The sequence below is a fragment of the Pan troglodytes genome, chromosome 18 (assembly GCF_028858775.2).
Source record: "Pan troglodytes isolate AG18354 chromosome 18, NHGRI_mPanTro3-v2.0_pri, whole genome shotgun sequence".
Taxonomy (NCBI): Eukaryota; Metazoa; Chordata; class Mammalia; order Primates; family Hominidae; genus Pan; species Pan troglodytes.
Window position 1 is genome coordinate 33,900,219 of NC_072416.2, and position 19,639 is coordinate 33,919,857.

Here is a 19,639-nt window from a genome sequence, read left to right on the forward strand (position 1 = left end):
AACACTTCTAAAGATTAAAAAAAAAAAACCCTACAATTAATTAAAAACCTCAGGTCCCTCAGGCAATCATACCAGATATTGAAACAAAGCAATAACATAAGGACTGCAGTATTTATTTTATTTTTATATTATTTATTTATTCTTTGTTAGTTTGTTTTTGGAGTGTGGGTTTTGTTTTATTTTTTGATTTTTTTCTTTTTTTCGACCCACGGATTTATTCTTATTGCCCAGGCTTGAGTGCAATGGCGTGTTCTCAGCTTACTCAACCTCCGCCTCTTGGGTTTGGGTAATTGTGTCTCGGCCTCCCTCTGCCTCTTGGGCTTGGGCGATTGTTCCACCTCATCCGCCCTCCGCCTCTTGGGTTTGGGTAATTGTGTCTCGGCCTCCCTCTGCCTCTTGGGCTTGGGCGATTGTTCCACCTCATCCGCCCTCCGCCTCTTGGGTTTGGGTAATTGTGTCTCGGCCTCCCTCTGCCTCTTGGGCTTGGGCGATTGTTTCACCTCATCCGCCCTCCGCCTCTTGGGTTTTGTTGATTGTTCCACCTCATCCACCCTCCGCCTCTTGGGTTTTGGTGATTGTTCCACCTCATCCACCCTCCACCTCTTGGGTTTGGGTGGTTTTTCCGCCTCAGCCTCCTGAGTAGCTAAGGGAGGAGTCTTCAGATTATCATCCACTGAGGGTGGAAGAGGAGAGGGTGGAAGAGGAGCAAGGAGACACTCCTTCAGATTATCATCCACTGAGGGTGGAAGAGGAGAGGGTGGAAGAGGAGCAAGGAGACACTCCTTCAGATTATCATCCACTGAGGGTGGAAGAGGAGCAAGGAGACACTCCTTCAGATTATCATCCACTGAGGGTGGAAGAGGAGCAAGGAGACACTCCTTCAGATTATCATCCACTGAGGGTGGAAGAGGAGAGGGTGGAAGAGGAGCAAGGAGACACTCCTTCAGATTATCATCCACTGAGGGTGGAAGAGGAGCAAGGAGACACTCCTTCAGATTATCATCCACTGAGGGTGGAAGAGGAGAGTGTGGAAGAGGAGCAAGGAGACACTCCTTCAGATTATCATCCACTGAGGGTGGAAGAGGAGAGGGTGGAAGAGGGATAAGGAGACACTCCTTCAGATTATCATCCACTGAGGGTGGAAGAGGAGAGGGTGGAAGAGGGATAAGGAGACACTCGTTCAGATTATCATCCACTGAGGGTGGAAGAGGAGAGTGTGGAAGAGGAGCAAGAGGACACTCCTTGATATTATCATCCACTGAGGGTGGAAGGGTACGAAGGAGACATTCGGGAGGTGTCTTGAGGCTCAGGGAGTTATCCGTTATAGAACGTTGTTGAGTCGGAGGAGGTGGCTGGCGGCCCATCCTGTTTTTTAAAGTTTCAGCTGTGAGGTAGGGCCAGTAGGGCAATCCTGAAGAATGACGATGCTCCGCTGCCGCCATTCTGACCTGTAGGGCCGAAGAAGGGAATGTTTTCACACATATTCATTTGATGGACAAAATTACTGCCACCAACACGGTCTGCACCTTCTGTTGCTGGTGATAGATTTTTGCACCTTTCCATCCTCCAGGTTTCAAAATAGCAGTATCACTGTCATAATATCACCCTTCCACTGAGTACTGCTGACAGCTGGGGGGTAAAGAAAAGTCATTGGGACACACTGTTGTCTCCACATGCCACTGTGTCTGTCTGCAAATGTAGGCAGGCTGGGGTCCTGCCCCAGGGAAGACAGAGTCATAACAGAGTAATAAAGAAGCATGTTTGAGACACAGGAGTGTCTATGTCTATCCTCATTCCTCCCTCACAGCCATCACCAGAGCATATTTCTTGCACCAGGTCAACAGACAGTAAGAGAGGCATGAAAAGCCCATTGTCCACACATGTTGCAGCTTCTTTTTGGAGAATGTTTTCCAGGCCTTTTATGTTCTGTCTCTGATTCTCAGAACTCTGCAAGGTCAGTGTGACCACCCTGCTCCAAATCTAAGAAAACAGAGGTTTCCAGAGGAACGAGAAATTGTGCCCAGGGTCACACAGCTTGCAAGAGGCAGAGTGGAAGTTGATTCCAGCTCTGCCTGCAGGCCCCTCTCATTTCCCCTCTGTTTCCCTTCTTGACAAAGGATCTTCTTCACTCTGGAGGTGCCACCCATGAGAACAAAGAGCTCTGGAGAGATGTGGATTCCTGAAGAGCTGCAGGGGAACTGGGAGAGGGTTTTCTGACAGAACAATCTTACCTCAAGAAGTCAGTTAGGCATGGCTGTAATATTTCTTTTCACTCCCAGGTAATACCAAATTGTAAGTGCACTAGGACATAAAGAATACTTTTGTCCATGGAAAAATGAGGTGGGAATTCTAAACAAAGCAAGTTTTAAAACTGTGTTTCACTTCAAGTGTACAAGTCCCATCACGTGTAATCATAGGACTCGGCAGCTTTTGAAGGTACAGAGGCCACACAAGAACCAGCTTAGCTGAGCATCATTTAAGGCCTTCATTTGGAATTGTCCCTGTGGGTAATAAGTTACATTCACTCTTCACTAATTTACAGTCAGGGCCCATTTGCTATTACAAATATGGAACCTCTGACACTTTGAATATTAGATCAGGGGCCCCACTGGGTGGGGATGAAGGTGTTTTTGCACAACACGGTTACCAACAGGGATGGGACTGTGATGCTTGTAGGCAGCCTTTCTCTCTGCCATCTCCCTCTGCAGGGCTTGAGCACAGAGCTGTAGGGAGAAAAATGTATCCATGTCCTGACCTGGCAGACTATGTTCAAAAGCAAGGAAAACAAACAAACTTACCCGGTTGCAAAGAGGCTTTCTTGCAGGAGGGGGGATCTGAAAAAGCCAACACATGAGAAATTGAATGTTGAGAGAGTCTAAGAGCCGTGGCATCATCTGCATCAGCACTGAACTATCCTGCAACTGCGGGGAGGAAGCTCCTTACTTTGCATTTGTGGTAGTCCTCTGCCCGCCGCCGCAACTCTTGCGCACGTTGAAACATTTTCCTATGGATTACAATCACTTTCATCAGATAAAGCACCACTTTCAGGATGATTTTAAATAATCTGCCATGTTTCTGTTATCCTCACAACTGTACCCTTACACAATCTATCTCTACCTAGAAAACGTATTTCAGATGGCTATAAGAGTACAGTCTGAGCCGGTCGCGGTGGCTGACGCCTGTAGTCCCAGCACTCTGGGAGGGCGAGGCGGATGGATCACGAGGTCAGGAGATTGAGACCATCCTGGCTAATAAGGTGAAACCCCATCTCTACTAAAAATACAAAAGATTAGCCGGGCGTGGTGGCAGGCACCTGTAATCCCAGCTACTCGGGAGGCTGAGGCAGGGGAATCACTTGAACCTGGGAGGCGGAGGTTGCAGTGAGCCAAGATCACGTCATTGCACTCCAGCCTGGGTGACACAGCGAGACTCCATCTCAGAAAAACAAAAACAAAAACAAAAACAAAAAAACTGTACGGTCTGATCCAAACTGTTGCTATATTGATTCCTCCTCTTGCTTACTGCCTGCTGACTTCGGAGATGATAGTTTCCTTCCCCATTCTCAGTATATCCCTAATTCATCCTTCATTGAGCATCTTTTATCATAAAGCTGTATTCTCTTTGTATTAATATCCTTACCGTGTTTCACAGGGCAGAAACAGCTGGGCTTATAAACAGGCATAGTCCTTTTGAAGGATGTGGTTGATCCTACAACAACACACTTTCCTAAGGATGACAACAACTCACCCCACCCCTAGAATGGCTGGTATGAACCGAGCTTCCACACAGTCTAGCTGGCAATGGGGTCAGGAGACGTTTTGCTGCTTCACATCTTTTGGTCACTGGTAAATATTAAGGTACTTTGTTTTCTGTTTTGTGAACTCTCTCTCTCTCTCTCACGATATGTCTTCTGACCATTTGTTTCTATTTCTGCATTTACTGGGTCTAAGCATTGTACAGAGGTTAAAAACAACACTCCAATGGGCGTTTCCCAGGAGGGTGGGGTTCAGTTTCTGAACTCACTTCTAGGTGTGTATTTCTTTCATATCCAATTTCCCATTTTCCTCTGCCTCTGATACCTGCCTCTCCTTTTCTGCATGCTCACATTCTTTCATGCTTAGTTTCCTCAGATTAGAAGGGAGAGAAATGCACACACATGATCCACCAGCCCGTGTGGGATTCCCTCTGCCCTTCTGGCATCTGAAGGCTGTGATTCAAAGATCCCCCCTGCAACCTTTCCACAAATGAACCAACTGATTCTCACAACCGAAGGGAGAATGGACACCTCCCATTGAGGGACAAAAAAAAGTCACACTCTGGCCTGCTGGCAAGTCACCTGTCATTTCCAGCTCATCTTCATAGTTCCATAGTTAGTCCTATTCTTTAGTAAATATAAAGACTATTAAAAGCTTCTATGAGGTGCACTATGTGTGTTTCTGGGGTCAGTCTTGTGCTTGACACAGCGAAAGCTCATTTTAGTTCAGTGTGAAAAACCAGACCTCACCAATTCATCACAACTAACTCCATCGGAAGCAGAGGATTGCTCCTCATCTGACTCCTCCTGTGTGAGACCTGATTCTCAGTCAGAGGCTGATGCCGGAACTGAGACCATCAGCCATAGAGAGATCGTTCCAGAATATGGTGTCATTAACCCCGCAGTTCACTACTGCACTTTGCCATGATTCAGGACTGGAACTCTTGTCATCGACTTTAAAGATCCTGGTTGACAGAAAAGGCAATCTGAATGCTGGGGGCATCGATTGAATTACAAATGATCGGAATGGCTCCTAAGTCAGGGTGTTATGTCCTGAAAATACGTGACAACGGCAAACCATCCACCCTGGTGTTGACTGACTTTAACAAGGTTCAGTTCACAGAGATTGAGGGCAGAAAAAGGAAACGGCCTAAAAAGGGTAAGTTTGCTGTGTTGCCCTCACACCACTTGATTCATGGTCCTGATCCTAAGGATCTCACCTGATACTTGGTTTTATAGGAAGGATGTGAAAAATTCCCAGAACGCTAGGAAACAGGGACGAAAACACTTCAAAGAGAAAGTTAATGAACTTGTTTCTGACCACAGGGCATTCTTCAGCACATGCTGTCTGGAGTGGCCTCAAACAAGGAGTGTGTGGTGAGGTGCTGAGAATGCAATGGGAGCAGGGTCCTGTCCCCACGCTACAGAAGCTCACAGTTTAATGCAAATGAGAAGCCAGTGAGGACATCACTACTCCTGCTGTGCACTTGGGAACTAGAAACACAAAACCTGACTCTGGAGGGAAGCTAAGGAAGCATTCTACTCTTGAGTTGACATAAGTGCATCTGAAGCTTCTGATCTCCGATGAGAACAATGGGGGACACCAAACAGAATATGAAACCCATGATTGAATACATCCAATTGCTAACATGGCAGTAAACAGACATGAGGTGAAGATGGAGGAGAAGGAAACCCAGGACGAAAGTCAGCCTCGCATTTGGAACCCATTTCCCTGAGTTTCATTGCTGAATTCCAGAAGGAACTACTGAGATGCAAAGAAGCACAGCAGCTTTTGCACACATGCGTGGGATTAGATGGAAAACAAGTGGATTGAGGGTCTGCCAATGAAAGCGACCCATACTGAAGTCCACTGGCTCTGGTTGAGACCCAGAAGAGTCATGCATCAGAATAGAGGTGGACAGGAAATACCCTGGCCTTTGTAGGGACTGAGCCTGCACCGACGACCTCAATTACAGCCTGTATGGAGGACCCCTGACCATCCCCCAGAAGTAGACTCCCATCTCTTCTGCAGCAAGATAACATGCTACTAGGCCTCAATTCATTGCTAAATATTTTTAACAAGTATCTCACATTTAACAAAAAAAGATCAGTCATATGGCAGCAAAATACAATGTAATATGACCAAAACATGAAAGACTGTGAAAATGAATCTGGAGGTGACCCAAGCATTGAATTCAACAATCCAGGCTGGGTGTGGTGGCTCACACTGGGAGGCTGAGGTAGGCAGATCACCTGAGGTCAGGAGTTCAAGACTAGCCTGGCCAACATGGTGAACCCCTGTCTCTACTAAAATTACAAAAATTGGGCTGGGCACGGTGGCTCATGCCTGTAATCCCAGCACATTGGGAGGCCGAGGTGTGCGGATCATGATGTCAGGAGTTCTAGACCAGCTTGGCCAATATGGTGAAACCCCGCCTCTACTAAAAATACAAAAATTATCCGGGCATGGTGGCATATGCCTGTAGTCCCAGCTACTCAAGAGGCTGAGGGATAAGAATCGCTTGAACCTTGGAGGTGGAGGTTGCAGCGAGCCAAGATCATGCCACTGCACTCTAGCCTGGGTGACAGAGTGAGACTCTGTCTCAAAAAAAAAAAAAAAAAAAAAAACTTTGGCCAAATGTGGTGGCACACACCTGTAATCCAAGCTACTCGGGAAGCTGAGGCAGAATTGCTTCAAACTGGGAGGCAGAGGTTGCAGTGAGCCAAGATTGCACCATAGCACTCCAGCCTGGGCGACAGAGCGAAACTCTATCTCAAAATTTAAAAAAAAAAAAAAAAGGCTGGCTGTGGTGGCTCACGCCTCTAATCCCAGCACTTTGGGAGGCTGAGGCAGGTGGATTACCTGAGGTCAGAAGTTCGAGACCAGCCTGGACAACATGGTGAAACCCCATCTCTAGGAAAAATACAAAAATTAGCTGGGCGTGGTGGTGGGCACCTGTAATCCCAGCTACTTGGGAGGCTGAGGCAGGAGAATTGCTTGAACCCAAAAGGCAGTGAGCTGAGATTGTGCCATTGCACTACAGCCTGGGCAACAACAGCAAACCTCCATCTCAGGAAAAAAAAAAAAAAAAAAAACAGACAGAGAAAGGAAAACCAATGCCAGTACTAGCAACTCCTCTTCCCCCGAAAAAATGACAAACAAGAATGTAGGAAGGGAAAGGAATTATACAGCTTAAACTAATGAAGCAGAAAGGACAAACTCAATTTTGAACCCACTGAATTTGCCACAAATATTGTAGAAAATATTCTCAAGGACTTTACAGTTGTCTACTTTGATTGGCACATGGTTCATACAACAGTATTTGTGTCAAGGCACATCTTACTGTTTTCTGGCGGTCTTCCTCTTTCCATTGATTTTGTCATGATGGTTGATTTTCGTTGTCACCTTCCTCTTATGGATTTTCGCTCTAAATTTTCTTTCCACATGTCTCCATGGAGTAATGACGTCTTTCAGGCCAATTTTATTTCCTGGAAAGGAAGAAACTCTTTTCTTTGTGTGCATACAAATGGACCTCAGCCCTTGGTGAGAGTGAGGAGAGGAGAAGGTGAGAAACCTGAGGGCAAGAAGCTGTTCTTTCCCTTTCCAGGGCAAACTCATTTCCACACTATGGGGACTCCAAGAGAGCCATACCTTCCTGTCTACGTCGGTTGGACCTCCAGGCTCTCTGCTGTACATCCGTGGATCCATCATGTCCATTTCGAGACCAGAAGATAGTCTTCAGGAAAGACACCTAGGAAATAATAATATAAGAATGACGGCTGGGCACGGTGGCTCATGCGTATAATCCCAGTACTTTGGGAGGCCAAGGCAGGTGGATCACGGGGTCAGGAGTTCAAGACCAGCCTGGCCAAGATGGTGAAACCCCGTCTCTACTAAAAATACAAAAATTAGCCGGGCATGGCAGCGGGCGCCCGTAATCCGAGCTACTCGGGAGGCTGAGGCAGAGAACCGTTTGAAGCTGGGAGGCGGAGGTTGCAGTGAGCCGAGATCACACCACTGCACTCCAGCCTGAGCGACAGAATGAGACTCTGTCACACACACACACACACACACACACACACACACACACACACACAAGAATGACATGAGGCTGGCACGGTGGCTCACTCCTGTAATCCCAGCACTTTGGGAGGCCGAGGCAGGCGGATCACCTGAGGTCGGGAGTTTGAGACCAGCCTCACCAACATGGAGAAATGCTGTCTCTGCTAAAAATACAAAATTAGCCAGGCATGGTGGTGCAGGCCTGTAATCCCAGCTAATCGGGAGGCTGAGGCAGGAGAATCACGTGAACCCAGCAGGAAAAGGTTGTGGTGAGCTGAGATTGTGCCATTGCACTCCAACCTGGGCAACAAAATTGAAACTCTGTCTCAAAAAAAAAAAAAAAATAGGCCAGGTGCGGTAGCTCACGCCTGTAATCCCAGCACTTTGGGAGGCCAAGGCGGGTGAATCACAAGGTCAAGAGATGGAGACCATCCTGGGCAACATGGTGAAACTCCATCTCTACTAAAAATACAAAAATTAGCTGAGCATGGTGATGCACGCCTGTAGTCCCAGCTACTCGGGAGGCTGAGGCAGGAGAACTGCTTGAACCCAGGAGGCAGAGGTTGCAGTGAGCCATGATCCCACCACTGCACTCCAGCCTGGTGACAGAGTGAGACTCCGTCTCAAAAAAAAAGACATGAATATACTTCACACAACTGAACTGTACACTTCAACATGGTTAGATGGTTACTATCATCTTATAAGTATTTTACCACAGGTTAACATGTTTCACAACTTGAAAAGGAAGTAATTACCTTCAGCTCTCTGAGTTCTAGAATTTGTAACATTTCACCCCCTGCTCCTTCCTGATCTGCACTGGAGCATCTTCCTTCTGTCCCTGCTCTACTCAGAGTTCACTTTCCCTTCCCTCACATCAGCTTCATTGAGGCTGGTTTGAACTTAACGCAAAACATTCTCACTAATGACTGAATTCCCACCAAGATTTCCATATTATCACAGTATGCTTTTAATCTTCTAAGATATTAAATATTTGTTCTCATCATAGCGAAAATGCAATGCAAATCCCATCTCAGATGTGGGTCAGATACCTATGAATCTCCTGAGGTAGTCATTGAAATGACTTTTTTCTTGAGATGGAGTGTCACTCTCAACCATGCTGAAGTGCAGTGGCGCTACCTTGGCTCACGGCAACCTCCACCTCCCAGATTCAAGCGATTCTTGTGCCTTGGCCTCCCAAGTAGCTGGGATTACAGGTGCCTGCTACCATGCCTGGTTAATTTTTGTCTTTTCAGTAGAGATGGGGTTTCACCATGTTGGCCCATCTGGTCTTGAACTCCTGACCTCAAGTGATCCATCTGCCTCAGCCTCCCAAAGTGCTGGGATTACAGGCATGAGCCACCACACCTGGCCTGAAATAGTATCTTTCAAATTCTTTGTAGAATTTGTTTTTTCCTGATTTCTGCACATAGGATAAAAAAAAAAAAAATCATGTACTAGGATTTTGAGAGAAGCAATGGGTAATCTAAAAAGATGAAAAGAGCAACCACGTCAATCCCACAACTGCTGCTAGATTTCATAGGAAAGGTAGCTGGCCCAGTTTGGAGCTAGGAGAAATGTTAAACACATGAAGAAATGACAAGCAAAGAAATGCCATCACACATGAATGCTTCATGGCACCCATGATGTCCCTGCTTAGGAAGTAATGGTATAGATGACTAGATGACAAGGACAAAGATGAGAGGTGCGAAGTTGTCCAAGTCCAACAGCTCAACTGAACTTTCCTAAATGGAATTGTTAAAAAGTGGTAAATTTAACAACTTCCCCTGGCTCACGTGGTGGCTCACGCTTGTAATCCCAGCACTTTGGGAGGCTGAGGCGGGTGGATCATTTGAGGTCGGGTTTTGAGACTAGCCTGGCCAACATGGTAAAACCCCGACTCTACTAAAAATACAAAAATTAGCTGGGCATGGTGGTGGGCACCTGTAATCCCAGCTACTTGAGAGGCTGAGGCAGGGGAATCGCTTGAAGCCAGGAGGTGGAGGTTGCAGTGAGCCGAGATCACACCATTATACTCCAGCCTGGGCAACAGAGGGAGACTCGTCTCGGGGGTGAGAAAAGAAAAAAAAAAAAAAAAAAAAAAAGCTTCCTCCAATTTATACCGAAAATTCTCTGTTCAGGACTAAGTGGCATAGAGAATGTTAAATGTGCCTAGATATCTTCATAACTCATATATTTTCTGTTTTCTACATATCTTGAAAGGCAGTGCCAAATGACGTGTAATTATCTAGGTGGTTAAACTGAAAAATACTTCCTCTTCCCTTGAATATAAAAAAGCATCGTGGTATTAGTACTTTTATCTTGGATCATTGTTCAGAAGGAGGTTCAGCCCCCAGACAACCACATTTTTACTGTCATGAATGGCAAGACAAAATGTAGAGCTCAACTTCCCCAAAGGAAAAAAGGCTCAAAAGACAAATTATGGCACAACTTAGCAGCCAAATTCTTACCAAGTACAGACTTTTGACATACTGATCTCTCTCCAGTTGCAAGTGGGAACATGCACTTTGAATGATGTCATTCAAAATTACCCTGCCCAGACACACTTTTCATCGATTCTCTTGGAGGGCAGTTCTAAGAGATTCTCTGGGGCTTTCTCTGCATCATGAGACGCAGTGCAGTTCTGCCCTTCACCTTCCGGCAGTTTGTCACCTCGTCCCTATGACCTCAGAGGGACTTTGTCTCAGGCCAATTGTTTGTTCCTTGGCCTCTTTCATTTCCCCTAAAAATCATTTGCTGCCACTCTAAACTGGCCTACATCTCCATCTATCTCCCTCTCCCATCAGAAGAGGGTGCTCTTTAAGCATCAACCATCCGGCCCTTCTAGCAGTCTCATTTTTCAGCTGGTTCCCATGTTTATGCCTGTTCTAGGTTTTTCTTTTCCTGTTAAGCTGTCTGTTGTCAGCTCATTTCTGCAGTGAATCTTCAGAGAGGAGATTGGAAGCTTTCCTTCCACCCATACGATAGAACTATAAAGCAGAAGAGTTTAGAAAGAATTTCCTATTTAAGTGACGAAACCTCATACTCCATTTGTGATAAATAGCACAAAGGTTAAAAAAACTTATTTTTGACCAAAAGCTCTGTTGACATTCTATTAAACAAACACCGACCTATTTAATTTTCATAATGTAAATGGCAGACATTTTCATAATTCTTATGCTAATAAATCATTTCCCTGATTGTTTGGGTAAAACCACATATTCATAATGAAGTCCAGAAATGTGAATTGTTTTATATAATTTATTCTTATTTGTGATTACAAGTATACCTCTACAGAAAGTTAGTATACTCACACAAAGGTAATTTGTGCAGAAGAGAATGGTAAATGTGTAAGGTCTCAGAAACCCAATAATGATAATTATCAAATTATCCAATTTTTGTGGAGATGGGGTTTTGCCATGTTGGCCAGGGTGGTCTCGAACTCCTCCACAAAAGTCAGTCTCACGATGACGATAGACAGCCAGAGTATTGATAACCTGGAATAATAATAGTTGAAATAATGAAAAGGTCAATGACACCGACAATATTTCACTCAGAAAGAATCATCCTTAGAAACCGTCAACCTCCTCCAAAAGGTAACCACATCCCTCAGATATCACCGTGGGATTCCACTGCTACAAAAAAGAACAGAAGTTAGAAGTCTCATGTTTTTCAGATGGCTGGTAGTGTTTTTAGGCATTGCAAATCTGGGGTGCTGTCTTTCTTGGTATAAAGCAGGGATATCCAATCTTTTGACTTCCCTGCCTATATTAAAAGAAGCAAAGTTGTCTTGAGCCACACATAACATACACTAACACTAACAATAGCTGATGATCTAAAAAAAAAACTCTTTTTTTTTTTTTTTTTGGAGACAGAGTTCCGCTCCACTCAGTCGCCCAGGCTGGAGTGCAGTGGTGCAATCTCAGCTCACTGCAACCGCCAGCTCCTGGGCTCAAGCCATTCTCCTCCCTCAGCCTCCCGAGTAGCTGAGATTACAGGTCTCTGCCACCATGCCCGACTAATTTTTGTATTTTTAGTAGAGATGAGGTTTCACCATGTTGGCCAGTCTGGCCTTGAACTCCTGACAGGCGATCTGCCTGCCTCGGCCTCCCAAAGTGCTGGGATTACAGGTGTGAGCCACCGTGCCCAGCCATTTGTTTTTGTTTTTGTTTTTGTTTTGGTGTTTTGTTTCTGAGATGGGGTCTCACTCTGCCACCCACGCTGGAGTGCAGTGGCATGGTCTCGGCTCACTGCAACCTCTGCCTCTCAGGTTCAAGTGATTCTCCTGCCTCAGCCTCCTGAGTAGCTGGGAGTACAGGTGCCTGACAATGCACTCAGCAAATTTTTGTATTTTTTGTGGAGATGGGGTTTTGCCATGTTGGCCAGGGTGGTCTCGAACTCCTGACCTCAGGTAATCTGCCCGCCTCAGCCTCCCAAAGTGCTGGGATTACAGGCATGAGCCACTGTACCTGGCCAAAATCTCCTAATGTTTTAAGAAAGTTTACAAATTTGTGTTGAACTGCATTCAAAACTGTCCTGGGCCACATGCAGCCCGTCACTCATGGCTAAGACAAGCTAAGTATAAAGTAATTATCTTTTCTTTTTGTTTGGAGACAAAGTCTTGCTCTGTCACCCAGGCTAGATTGCAGTGGCATGATCTCAGCTCACTGCAACCTCCGCCTCCCGGGTTCAAGCGATTCTCCTGCCTCAGCTACTGAGTAACTGGGATTACAGGCGCCTGCCACCGCACTCGCCTAATTTTTGTATTTTTAGTACAAACAGGGTTTCACCATCTTGGCCAGGCTGGTCTCCAACTCCTGACCTCATGATCCACCTGCCTCGGCCTCCCAAAGTGCTGGGAATACAGGTGTGAGCCACTGCACCTGGCCAGTAGTTATCTTTTCTTTAAAGTTATTTACTTGTTTTTTAAATTGATGTATAACATTGGATGCATTTATTATATATCACATGGTAAAAGAATCCCTCTAAATAATACTTCTCTCTTGGATTATATGAATCTTTGTCATTTAAAGCTCAGCATAAGTAAAAAAAAAAAAAACAATGAAGAGATTACTTCATTCACAAATAAGTATCAAATTTTAGTGCTTAAAAATTAACAAGGTGGGCCGGGCGTGGTGGCTCACGCCTGCAATCCCAGCACTTTGGGAAGCCGAGGTGGGTGGACCATGAGATCAGGAGATTGAGACCATCCTAGCTAACACGGTGAAACCCATCTCTACTAAAATTACAAAAAATTAGCAGGGCATGGTGGCACGCGCCTATAGTTCCAGCTACTTGGGAGGCTGAGGCAGAAGAATCACTTGAACCCGGGAGGCAGAGGTTGCAGTGAGCCGAGATCGCACCACTGCACTTCAGCCTGGGTGACAGAGCGAGGCTCTGTCTCAAAAAAAAATTACCAAGGCGGAGATCATGAAAATGGCATGAATAGTGTGGGATTTCTCTAAGATTGTTGATATTAATTCCATTAGACTCTTATGTGAGTGAAGATGAAGACTTCCCCTGAGTAAGTTCAGACAGCTTGTGATAACATTTCTACATCGATTCCTCAGGATTTAACTATATATTCTTGAAAACATCTCAATTTTAAATGTTCCTTTCAAGATGGTGAATTAAACAGAGATAGCCCTTCATCAGGTTGAACTCAGCATATGCTGAGTCTGAAATGGAAATGATGGAGTTAGAGAACCATACAACAATGGTAATGATTTCAGAAACATGGTGTTGAGCAGAACAAAGCAGACACAAAAGAGTACCTATGGCATGGCATGCATCTGTATACGCGAAATTCCAGAATAAGCAAGCTAACCTATGATAAGAAAGAGACTGGCTGGGAAGAGTGAGAGTTCACTTTCTGGGGTGACATAATAGTGTAGATCTTGGCTGGGCACGGTGGTTCACGCCTGTAATCCCAACGCTTTGGGAGGCCGAGGCGGGCGGATCACCTGAGGTCGGGAGTTCAAAACCAGCCTGACCAACATGGAGAAACCCTATCTCTACTAAAAATACAAAATTAGCTGGGAGTGGTGGCACATGTCTGTAATCCCAGCCACTCGGGAGGCTGAGGCAGGAGAATCGCTCGAACCTGGGAAGCAGAGGTTGCGGTGAGCTGATATTGCCCCATTGCACTCCAGCCTGGGCAACAAGGGAGGAACTGTCTCAAAAAAATAAATGAATAAATAAAATAATGTAGATCTTGAAAGGGGGTTGGTTTATGCTGGTGTATGTACTTTCCAAAGTTAGTAAACTTACACTTAAGGTTATATATTTTGGCCAGGCGCGGTGGCTCACACCTGTAATCCCAGCACTGGGAGGCCGAGGCAGGCAGATCACGAGGTCAAGAGATGGAGACCATCCTGGCGAACATGGTGAAACCCCATCTCTACTAAAAATACAAAAATTAGCCAGGCATTGTAATCTGAGCTACTCAGGAGGCTGAGGCAGGACAATTGCTTGAACCCCGGAAGCGGAGGTTGCAGTGAGCCGAGATCTTGCCACTGCACTCCAGCCTGGGCGACAGAGTGAGACTCTGTCTAAAAAAAAAAAAAAAAAGTCATCAAACCAGATGACACAAATCAAATGACATTTCACTTTGTTTTGGTCCATTTTGTTTGTTAGAGACAAGAGTGCAGCGGGGCCATCTCGGCTCACTGCAACGTCCAGCTCCTGGGCCCAAGCGATCCTCCCACCTCAGCCTCTCCAGTAACAGGGATAACAGGTACGCACCACCAGGCCCAACTAATCTTTTTTGGAATTTTTTGTAGAGATGGGGTTTCGCTATGATGCCCTGGCTACTCTTCAACTCCTGGACTCGAGTGATCTGCCCACCTCGGCCCCCTAAAGTGCTGGGATTACAGGCCTGAGCTGTGTAATTTCATGCCGCGTGACACAGCCCAGTAAAAAGGAAGAAACCCCGCGGGTCCAGCGTCTACTCACAGGGGTGGGATGATGGCTGATAAATCCCAGCAGGAGCCAAAAGAGGAGCCACCACCGCAGCCGCAGCCGCATGTCCTGGTCCTTTCAGGGCGCCCTGAGGCGGCCAGGACAGAGGTGGAGGTGGCTTAGGGCAGGGGGGAGGGAAGGGGACGGGGACCGGGGCCGGATCTTAGTTGGGGAGGGGGAGGGGAGGGGGAGGGGAAGGGGAGGGGAAGGGGGGAAGTAAGGGAAGGGAAAGGAGGAGAAGGGGGCTGTTGGGCACCTGGAGGAGGTGGAGGAGGAGGACGAGGAGAAGAAGAAAGGGGTCTGGGAAAGGATCCGGTTCAAATTAAGTTCTCAAGCGCTGGTGGAAGGTTTAGCTACAGGTCACGGAGAAGATCAGGGAAGCAACAGGACACGCGGGGCAAGGGAGCGTGAGGCTTAGGAGCAATTAGAGGGAGACAAAAAGGTTCTGCTATCCACCAAACCTTCTTCGGTCTGGGCCCTCCCTTGGCAACCCTGGGGCTTTATACTCCCTCTCCACCAATCCCTGATGACCCCGGTGGTGCCTCACAATGGACAACGCCAAGTAGCGCCCGCATCATTCCAATGACCCCTCCCCCATCTCAGTCTCCCACACTCCTCGCAAGGACAGGTCCTCTCTGGAACCTTCACAAACCTGATTTCTGGTCCTCCCCAACCAGCTCCCTGTCCCTGCTTCTGGGCGCTCCTTCCTTCCTGAGCTCCCAGGGTTCCTCAAGGTCACTTTTGGCGACAAAACATAAAAAACAAATGATGGCAGGATGGCAGGAAGAACCTCATACCCAAGCAGGGTGCCAGGTTTTACAGCCTCCGCTCAGCCATTCATATCCTAAGCAACAAAACATCAGCAGGATGCGGAAGGTCCCGATAGTAAACCATCTCCATCACATCCATGTAGCCATCCGTCCATCAACCTGTATCTCAGGAACAAATGTAGATACATTCATTTTAAGCATGCATGGTACATTTACAAAAATTAACCTGACTTATTTTGTTCCAGCAAATCTCAATATATTTGAGAGCAATCAAATCACACAGCATGTTTCTGATCATATAACTGTGCTAGAAGTCAATGATTAAAAGCTAATTCAAAATTATTATTTGCTTGGAAATTCAAAGTGCCCTTAGAAGACATAAACATAAGAAAGAATCCAAAATGAAACAAGATTGCCTTTCAACTCAATGATAAGATCATAACATGGCAATAAAATGTCTCCCTCTGGCCTGGGAATTCCTCTTTGTGCCACAAGGTTGTGTGATCGCAAATCACCCCTAACCCACCTAGACATTTTAACATCTGAAACCGAGTGATGATGTCCTTATCTATATCATCTTACTGCCTGTGTGTGTGGACTTTAAATTCTGAACCCAAATGAGGGGGAGAAAACCAAGTTGACTTTCATGATTGACCTCTCAGGGATGTCCAAGGAATCTGTGCATTTCAAGAAACAAAGTTCATCAGCTTCTCTCCTAAGGTATTTGCCCACAATACCCAGAGGGCTTGGCAGCATCATGTGTGATGGGTGGGGAGCTCCAAGCAGGTGGGCAGGACCCAGGGGCCTGGTGACCAGGACAGACCCCCACTGTCCATCACCTTTCCTGGCCCTGTCCTCTGCTAAACTTCCCACAGGTCTTCTGCCCGATCACACAGAGTATGCCCAAACTCTCTCAGGCCTCTGGCAGCTGAAAACCACTGCTTTAAATCCCTTTACCATTTACTATGACATAAGGTTATTGTAAACAGGAAATATTCTATTGATGCTACAAATGGAAAGCCAATGCCTTTACCATAAATAGAAAAACAACCCTAAGAAGCAAGCAAAACAAAAACAAAAGAGGGGCTGGGTGTGGTGGCTCACGCCTGTAATCCCAGCACTTTGGGAGGCCGAGGTGGGCGGATCACAAGGTCAGGAGTTCCAGACCAGCCTGGCCAATATGGTGAAACCCTGTCTCTAATAAAACACAAAAATTAGCCGGGTGTGGTGGTGGGCACCTGTAGTCCCACCTACTTGGGAGGCTGAGGCAGGAGAATAGTTTGAACCCGGGAGGCAGAGTCTGCAGTGAGCCGAGATTGCACCACTGCACTCCAGCCTAGGCGACAGAGCGAGACTCTGTCTCAAAAACAGCAACAACTACAAACAAACAAAAAACAGGGTTAACAAAAGTATGGAATTCAATTCTTTTTATATGCTGCAGCCACGTTCTGGCCCTAGATTTGGCTGGGCATGGTGGCTCACGCCTGTAATCCCAGCACTTTGGGAGGCTGAGGCAGGCGGATCACGAGGTTAGGAGTTGACACGAGCCTGGCCAATATGGTGAAACCCCATCTCTACTAAGAATACAAAAATTAGCCGGGCATGGTGGCGCACACCTGTAGTCCCAGCTACTCAAGAGGCTGAGGCAGAGGGATTGCTTGAACCCGGGAGACGGAGGTTGCAGTGAGCCAAGATTGTGCCATTGCACTCCAGCCTGGGGGACACAGTGAAACTCTGTCGCAAAAAAAAAATATATATATATATATATTTGTGTGTGTGTGTGTGTCTGTGTGTGTATCTATATAAATCTCAAAAATAAAAGATCATTTTTGAGATTATCATTTTAAAAGACAAGATAATGTTCAACTTAAGGAATAATTTTATTATTATTGGACTTTTTGTAGACTGCACAGAGCATTCAAAACAAATGAAGGAGAATAAAAAATATGTATTACATGTTGTAAAATAAATGTGATGTGGTTAATTCTTTTATTCAAAATTATAGAACATATATATGTACTATAGAATGTATTTATGAGTCATGTTAAAAAGTAGTTTAGAAGCTATTGATTTGAATTTCCTTTTCAATTTTTGCAGGATAATTTTTTTTTTTTTTTTTTTTTTTGACAGAGTCTCGTTCTGTCGCACAGTCTGGAGTGCAATGGCGTGATCTCGGCCCACTAAAACCTCCACCTCCTGAATCTAAGCAATTCTCCTGTCTCAGCCTCCTGAGTAGCTGGGCTACAGGCTCACACCACCATGCCTGGCTAATTTTTGTATTTTTAGTAGGGACGAGGTTTTGCCGTATTGGTCAGGCTGGTCTCGAAGTCCTGGCCTCAGGTGATCCACCAGCCTCAGCCTCCCAAAATGCTGGGATTACAGGCATGAGTCACCATGCCCAGCCTAAACTTGGCAAGATAATAAATAACCTTTTTAAGTGTCGTTGGGCACTTGTCTGGTTGTTTTTCTTTAGGTTACCATGCCAGCAATGATTCCTTTTGAGTTTCTGGCAGAAGATAGTGGTTTTCATCCAAATAAGTCAACTACTCTACCCCATCCCTAAGCCCCTTGTATGGAAAGAAAAAGAGGAAGAAGCCAGTACTGTGACTGCGTAAGCTTCCCCCAGCATCACCCGCTATGAGATGTGTGGCAGCTGAGACCCGGGAACTGCTCAAGGGCACCAGGCCCCATCTGTCTGCACTCACTCACCTTCCTCAGGTACTCGCATGGGCATGTCACTGACTTTACGTGCTGCTGCAGCTCCTTGGTGAGCTGGCCCTGGTCATGGGACAGGAACTGTGGGGTCAGGACAATAGAGAGCTTCACCATTTGCAGAATGAGAACAGGGGCTCATCATGAGTGCCAACCTATTAGATAATTTTAAAAAAAAGTGTTGAATGAGTGGAAAAACAAGGTGATGTTTCAGTCTATAGTGGTCAAGGGCTTCAGAAAAGGACAGAACCAAGTTCAAATTCCTGTACTTTGAATTTCTACTTCATGCCATGCAAAATTACTTTACCCCTTTTAACCTCAGTTTTCTTCTGTGTGAAACAGGAACAATAGTTTCATTCGTCATTCACTTTCTCTCAAGGTTTCACGAGATCATACCTATAAAACATCCAAGTCATTTAAATGTATCATCATTTCGGTCATAATTAGTGGGATCCATTTCACTATTATTAGATATACAGTTCTGTGCCTGAAACCTACAAAAAAAGAAAATGTTAAGTCTAAAAAGCATTAGTGATTTCTCATTTTTATATTACTAATTATAACCCTATTTAATCACACAAGGCCTTGTCCGTGGCAGGTGCTCAATAAACACTTGTCGAATCAATGCATGTGGGCTCCGGAGCCACACTGTTTAGATTCTATTCTGCCTCCACCACTTATCAGCTGTGTGATCTGGGTAAGATAATTCACCTCTTTATGTCTGCACTTCCCTCTCCATAAACTATATATAATGAGAATCCTTAGCTCATTCAGTTGTGGTGAGGGGTGAATGATTTGGCACACAGGAGGGGCTTGTTAAACATTAGCTGTGATGATCTCCTTCCAAATCTTCATTTTCAGAGCCACAGATGAGGCCATAGTGCAACCAGGTGACCTCAGAGTGTAAGTACACATGATCGCCAGCTATGCTCTATCTCCACCATAGGTCCAAGACTGGGTAGTTCTGGCCTGGAGGTTTCTGCTGCATCTGCCTTCTCAGTGTTCACCTAAGGACTTTTGTATTTTCCTCCTCACATCCCCACAGATGGGGTTCAGGCTGCCGGACACACCTGGGTGATGCCAGGGCAGTGGTCACCTGTGCCAGCCCCGTGAGGTAGCTGGAGGATCATTGTTCCTTCCTTCTCGGGCTCTGGGCAGATGCCAGGGCTGGGGTGACCCATGCCCTCAAGTTTCTTGCTTTGGTGGGCCACATTTTCCCTTGGCAAAGAGGGTAAAGGTCACAGGATGCCAGAGAGCTGTGACTTCTCTGTGCCCTGGGCCCAAACTATGAAGACCTGACACACTATGCTAAAAGTCCAAGGCTGGGTGCTCCCCAGAGCTTCTTGCCTCACCGCTTCTGCTGAGGGAGGAATGAATACTATG

General features: G+C 45.9%; 1 protein-coding gene across 1 annotated transcript; it reads right to left on the reverse strand.

Moving 5' to 3' along the window:
* Positions 1-111: 111 nt before the first annotated feature.
* LOC129137451 (nuclear pore complex-interacting protein family member B15-like) lies at positions 112-18,288 on the reverse strand. Its single transcript, XM_063797079.1, has 7 exons — positions 14,769-18,288; positions 11,129-11,311; positions 7,407-7,506; positions 7,099-7,243; positions 2,944-3,004; positions 2,799-2,834; positions 112-1,448 (listed from the first exon to the last, which is right to left on the reverse strand). Exons 1-7 carry the CDS (start codon positions 14,838-14,840, stop codon positions 177-179), a joined length of 1,869 nt encoding a protein of 622 aa, XP_063653149.1. The 5' UTR covers positions 14,841-18,288; the 3' UTR covers positions 112-176.
* Positions 18,289-19,639: the final 1,351 nt, after the last annotated feature.

Excerpts from the sequence above, each read along its gene's own strand:
- LOC129137451 (XM_063797079.1), bottom strand. The coding sequence starts at position 14,840 with ATGCGGCTGCGGCTGCGGTGGTGGCTCCTCTTTTGGCTCCTGCTGGGA. Across the intron at positions 7,507-11,128 it reads TCTGCACAAATTACCTTTGT|GTGTCTTTCCTGAAGACTAT; the intron begins GTGAGTATACTA and ends ATTATTTCCTAG. Across the intron at positions 2,835-2,943 it reads AGGACTACCACAAATGCAAA|ATCCCCCCTCCTGCAAGAAA; the intron begins GTAAGGAGCTTC and ends TGGCTTTTTCAG.